The 6,302-nt window shown below is 48.5% G+C and overlaps 1 protein-coding gene across 1 annotated transcript in view; it reads right to left on the reverse strand.

Annotated features, from left to right (window-relative positions):
• Mindy4 (MINDY lysine 48 deubiquitinase 4) overlaps positions 1–5,323 on the reverse strand; it is a 105,988-nt gene extending 100,665 nt beyond the window's left edge. The window contains exon 1 of the mRNA XM_034519768.2: positions 5,101–5,323. Within this exon, the coding sequence (XP_034375659.1) occupies positions 5,101–5,262 (162 nt within the window). The 5' untranslated portion in view covers positions 5,263–5,323. The remainder of the gene's footprint in view (positions 1–5,100) is intronic.
• Positions 5,324–6,302: the final 979 nt, after the last annotated feature.

Raw genomic sequence — 6,302 nt, forward strand, 5'->3', positions numbered from 1 at the left:
TCTCACTCAGCTAAGGTTTGCCCTGCACCCATGGTGTGCAAGACTCTGTTCTTGGTACAGGAGGAAAGAAGGAAGGCAGGCTAGCACGCTAGGGAAGTGGGCCATGAGGACAGAACAGTATGTCCACTGCAAAAACGTGCAAGCGGGAGGGGAGACACAGATAAATAGACAGAGAAGGCCAGGAGTGGTCTGAGGGAAATTGTTATAGAACGTAGTCAGGAAGTGATCCCTTGGCTACATGACAGTGGAACAGAGACATCAGGGGAGTCAGAGAGAAGGCTCTGGGAGCACCTGGGGGCACAGTGCTCCATACCAGGGACAGCAAGTACGAAAAATCCTTCAGCAGTTTCAAAAGCGGGGTATCCAGAGCTTCAGGAGAAAGTGACAGGAGATACAGCCAAAAAGGTCACCCAGGGGCTAAGGAGATGGAAAGTGAATAAGGCATGGAGACTGCAGTTCTAATCCCCAGCACCTACATAAATCCTGGGTGGATGTAAGGCTCTCCTGTAAGTCCAACCCTTAGAAGACAAAGACAGGGGTTGGGGGGAGTCCTGGGGCAAGTCAGACAGTTAAACCAGCCAAGTTGGTAAGCTCTTCATCCAACTCAGAGACCCACCTCAACATGTAAGGGGAAGTGAGCCAGAGGAAGGCACTTGATATCAACCTTGAACTTCCACACACCTGTGCACACATGCTGGCAAATACACATATACACCAACACACACACACACACACACAGACACACACACACGTGAACACACACACAGAGACACACACACAGACACACACACGTGAACACACACACACGTGAACACACACACACACACCCCTACATGGAAAAATAAACAGGGCACCTACCGCCTGAGGATTAAGACTACAGAAAAAGTTAAGAGAGGAATGTCAGACTGGAGGACTTGGCTGCTGAAGTGAAGACAGATGTAAGGACAAGGTAGTAAGCAGTGGCCATGTAGAAGGTTATTGGGTGATGCACACAATCTACATGGGAAACAAGAGCAGCTTGAAGCAGGGCACCAAACACAGAAGTCCTAAGAGATGATTCCATTCTCTGCTCTGATGGGAAAGCTGATGGAGAAGCTGGGAGGATAACAAAGAGGAATGAGCCTGCGGGGTCCGTCCTAACTTTGAGTAGTGGTGCAAGTGTGGGACACCCAGCTGGCATTCAAGAGTTGGACACTTGGCTGGTAGAGAGGAAAGACGCGTGTATTTGGTGTTAGAAATGTGAACAGAAACATGCTGGATTAGAAAGAGAAGTTAGTGGAGATGTCACAGCAGACGATAAGAAGGCAGGAGCTCAGGGAGAGGTCAGGCAGAGAAGACACTCTGGAACTGCCATGTTATAGACAGCACCAGAAGCCATAAAGCAGTCTGAGATGCCTTAAGAAGGGATGCAGAGAAGAAAGAACAGGGACAATCTTTGAGCCAGGGAGCTACACAGCACATGCTGCTGGGAAAGAGAGAAACACCCAGCAAAGAGCATGAGGAAATGCCACCAGGAAGGAGGAGAAATGACTGGAGCATGAGGAAATGCCACCAGAAAGGAGGAGAAATGGCTGGAGCAGGTAGTGGGAGTCAGATGAAGGATGGACTCCACAGTGCGGACACTTCAGAGCCAAAGGGAGGAGGAGGACAAAGCAGCGGTGATGAGAGTGATGTCCGTGGACTGGGATGTGTAAGAAGTGAAGACGGACTGGGGGTCACAGTGTCCACAGCTCTTTCATGGGGTTCTGCTACAAAGGGGAGAAGACAGTGACTGGAGTAGACTGGGAGCCACACTGAGTTCCCGTAGTGCAGAGATGTGCTGAATGGATGCCCCATTAAAGAAAGGACCACCACACGTACAGTGGGATGCTGAGGGCCATGTCCTTGAGCATGATGATACAGATGGTCCAGGCCTGGAGGGTTAGTGGGGTGGAGGGGGGAGTGCAAGGAAGAGTCTGAGGGACACTCATTTTTCCTGACTGTCTCTATCTTCTGAGGGAAAATGTACAGGAAGCAGGAGATGTGTGGAAAGGTCATCTGAGAGGAGAACAGGGTACAGAGGGACAGCGAGAGGGCCTGCACCTGGAAAGCACCACGTCATTAAGTGGCCATGGGTTTAAGGTGAAGCCATCAACATGGAGGTATCTTTTGCAATCCAGTTTAGCTCAGTGGCGGCGGCGGCGTGAAGCAGGACAAATTTAATTTCCCCCAGAGCAGGGAAAGTGTAACAAACAGTGAGAAGTTAAAAGAGAGCCCGGTCCATGGCAGGGCATGGAATTAATAATGAAGTGAGAGAAAGAGGCAAGAAGGTCTGACATTAAGGCCGGGACTGTGTAACATGGGCAGAGGCAATGGACTGTAACTGAGGAACGGTTTGGGACTGAGAAGGAACCCATCTGGAACCCAGATGGGGGAAAGGGAGGACAGGTCCGTGGCATGACTGTGGCAAAGACAAGTAGCTGACAGATGGAAGCCATGTCACACTGCAGGAGAGAAGCCAAAGACACAGGACCCTGGGGCACCAGAAAAGTCACTTCCGGGGACCCTTAAATGGCCAAATGGCATCATGAGTCAGTCTCCTGAGGGTAGGTCACATGCTGGAGGGTAGAATTTGGGAAATGTCAAAGGGGAGATAGGTTTGAGGGCTAGCCAGGTTACACACAGCCTTCTGGAAGGGGTGCTAGGAAAAGACTCGGGACAAGGAGGTGTCATGGTCCAGTCTGCTCACCCTGGGCAAGTTTCTTTGCTTCCTTGTCTTACAACACTTTGCTATGGAAAGGAATAGTGTGCATATACTTATCTTCCAGGATGGTTAGGAACATTTGAGAAGATCAATTGCCATCTAGGAGGTAGACACAGGGTAGCAAAGGCCTGTGGTGATCACAAGGTCTCTGTCCCAGAGCGGAAGCAATAGGAAAAGTAATTACAACTGCAAATGCTGGTATGCACCCCCACTTCCGAATACAGAGGCGGGAGAATCGAGAATGTAAAGACAGCCTGAGCTACACAGAGAACTTAAAAGAGCGCCTGGGCAATGTAAAGACAGCCCTGCTTCAGAACCACCCCAAGCACCAACACCAATAACATAAGCAGTTGCCCTAGCCCAAAGTTCTGATTCTGTGGCTTTAGTTGGGGTTTCTGTTGCTGTGCCGAAACACCATGACCAAAGCAGCTTTGGAGGAGGTGGGGGACGGTGAGCGTAATTTGGCTTACATTTCTATGTCACTGAAGGAAATCAGGACAGGAACTCAAACAGTGCAAGGACACAGAGGCAAGAGTTTCCATGCAGAGGCATCCATGAAAGGATGCAACTTACTAGCTTGCTCTTCAGAGCTTGCTCAGCCTGTTTTCATATAGAATACAGGACCACCAGCACAGGGATGGCACTATCCATAACGGACTGGGCCCTACCTCATCAATCAGTAATTAAGAAAATACCCTAGAGGCTTGCCTATAGCCCGATCTTACAGAGGCATGTTTTTTTTTAATTGAGGTTCCCTCCTCTCAGATGACTTTAGCGCATGTCAAACTGACATAAAACTAGCCAGCACAGGTGGTACATAAAGATTCCTCTCTTTATACATTTAGATATAAACATGGGAGGAAGAGGAGGCCATGCAGGTAGATGGTTTCTGAGGCGTTACCCAGTTGGGAGGTCAGCTTGGTGTCTCTGTCTAGGAGGGGAAAACAAGCAGGTATGACCTCTGTAATAGAAGTACCAACAAGCAAACAGTCAAGGTGAGTCCAAGGACACTGCTGACCAATTCTGTTCATGGGAGTGATCAGAAGAGCTTGGGAAGAAACAGGGCAGAGGAGATCAAGGGAAACAAGAAAGAGAAGCTAGAAGCAAGCCTAGGAGTGTAAGCTTGAGCCAAGCTGTGAGGCCTCAGGATGTCAGTTAGGGCTCTGGATTGCACTCAAGAAACGAAGGCCTCTCTGACACTTAAACAGCAGCAGCGATCAGCCTCTGAGCACATGACATGGATCACCCAACTTGAATCGAGGACTCAGTGACAGAGTGTCAAAGCAGAGGCAGTGAAGACAAATGCATTACAATAAAATAAGTAAAATAAAAATAAATTATAAAAGGCACACGAACATTTCAAAACAGGTATGGTCAGAGCTGGCATCAAGCGACAAAGCAACTGTCAAGTTGGATACCTATGTGCATGTTGTATGTATCAGGTAAAATACCTGGGCACTGCCTGTATGTCACTAATCCTCACTGTACAGCAGGCCTGAGTGGACAGATCGTCAAAGTTCTTGTTTTAGAGAGATGAGGTAGTAATGTCAAACTTACATTTCAAACTAATAACACATACCTAAACTTCCACCATCTGACCTCAAATCTTTTCCCCTTTGGTCTATGCAAACACACACACACACACACACACACACACACACACACACACACACACACGTGCATGTTTTCATCTCAAATGAGTGCTCCTTGGGCCAGCTCAATATGACATCATGTGGAAGCACAGTCGCTTAGTGGATAGTCCTCAGCCTCTTCGTGTAAAATACAAGCCAGTGCACAATTCCTGGGGCTTATGAGGCTCCTTCCTCTCCTAGACCCCCATGGGGGACTCAAAAACCTCCTAACTTGTAAACACTTTGAAAACTCTTCTGGGACGAGGCAATAAGAGAATTTTACATAATTCTCCCACAGAAGCTCATGCAGCAGCTGGAATTTCCATCCTTGATTAAAATGATCCAAAAAGACTGACTATCCAGAACTTTCCTTTGGGAAAGTTCTTTCCTACAGACACGTCCTGGGCCCCTGGCTGGGAGAACTTGCTGGGCCGCCCTGTACACCCTTGCCAATCTGGCACTGCTGTGACAGAGGGGACCAGGGGAGGGCAGCCAAGCAAGCGCAGGCCTGGCTTTGTGGAAGTGCCCTCGCATTTGGAAGGTCTGGCTTCTGGGAAATGTAGTTTCCCTGTCCCGGGAAAGGGGCGCTCTTGGGGGAATCTCTGAGGTGAACAGAAGGCGTGGAATGCTCCCCCACCCTCGAAGGTGCAAAGATGCTGGTGAAAATCACTGGTTGCCCCCCAACATTAGAGGATACTCGTGGGCTTCGGAGTGTCCAGACATTACCTTTCTGCTAAGAAACTCCCTGACCAGGGAAGCGGCCACCTCCTCCACGTACAGACTGTCCATGTTGCTAGCGCTGCCCACGAGGCCACGCGGCCGCCTGCAGCCCCAGGCCCGTAATCCGTTGGGCCCAGTAAAGCAGCGTTGCCGTGGCGACGGTGGCATCCGCGCCAGGAAGAACTCCTCCCCTTCCTGGGAAACCAGCGATGAAGGAGGGCGGGAGAGAAGGGAGGAGCATCCTTCAAGCCGCTTCTCTTTGCCAGTTGCCTTATGGCAGCTGAGGGCGGGGCTTAGCCTATGAGTTCTGGGCGCCGAATTGACTGACTCTGGCTTCTTGTGGTGGATGTCACTGATCCAATCAAAGGTTCCACTTCTCCATACATAAAATGGGAAACATGCCCTACCCTGTGGTCCTTAAAAGTCTGAACCGGCGGGGAAGTGTTCCCGACAGTCCACCCTCAGGACTGCAGTTGCCTCCCAGGTTCACTTGAGACACAGACTTTAGTGTTCTGGCCTTTGTTATGGCAAGGGCGCCAACACTCGGAATGAATCCTAGCATCTAGAAACTGGAAGGATGAGAAACTGGCAAAGCCCAGGTCTTTGCCAGACCAACTTTCTCCACGTCTGTACTTTGCCTGTTACGTTGGTTTGCTGAGGCTGCCAAAAAAAAAAAAAAAAAAAAAAAAAAAAAAAAAAAAAAAAAAAAGCTGCAGATGGTGGCTTCAACAAAATTACTACCTTGCAATCCTGTAGCCTGCAAGTTCGTGATAAAGGTGACACCAAGGCTTTTATCGCTCGAGGCCCCTCCCTTTGACATCTTCTTTCTGTGTCTTTACAGAGCTCCCCTCTAAATGTATCTGTGTGCTATTCGTCTCTTCTTAGAAGAACACTGGCCACAGTGAGTTAATTAAGTGTCCACCATAACGACCTCCTTTTAGCATTACCTCACGTCCAGATAAGGCACATTCTAGATGATACAAGGCATTAAGATTTCAAGCTAGGAACTTTATGCTTTCAACTCAGCACATATCACCCATACTGTTAACTTATATATTACTTTCTCTAAACCAATGTTTCTTTTTTTTTTTTCTTAAATGTTTCCAGGCAGTGATACTCACAAAATCTTAGGTTTATATGATTATTCAATTCTGAGAAACATTAAAACATTTACAAAAGTAGAAAGGTATGTTTTTAATGTAAGATTG

This window comes from Arvicanthis niloticus, chromosome 15, assembly GCF_011762505.2.
Source record: "Arvicanthis niloticus isolate mArvNil1 chromosome 15, mArvNil1.pat.X, whole genome shotgun sequence".
Taxonomy (NCBI): domain Eukaryota; kingdom Metazoa; phylum Chordata; class Mammalia; order Rodentia; family Muridae; genus Arvicanthis; species Arvicanthis niloticus.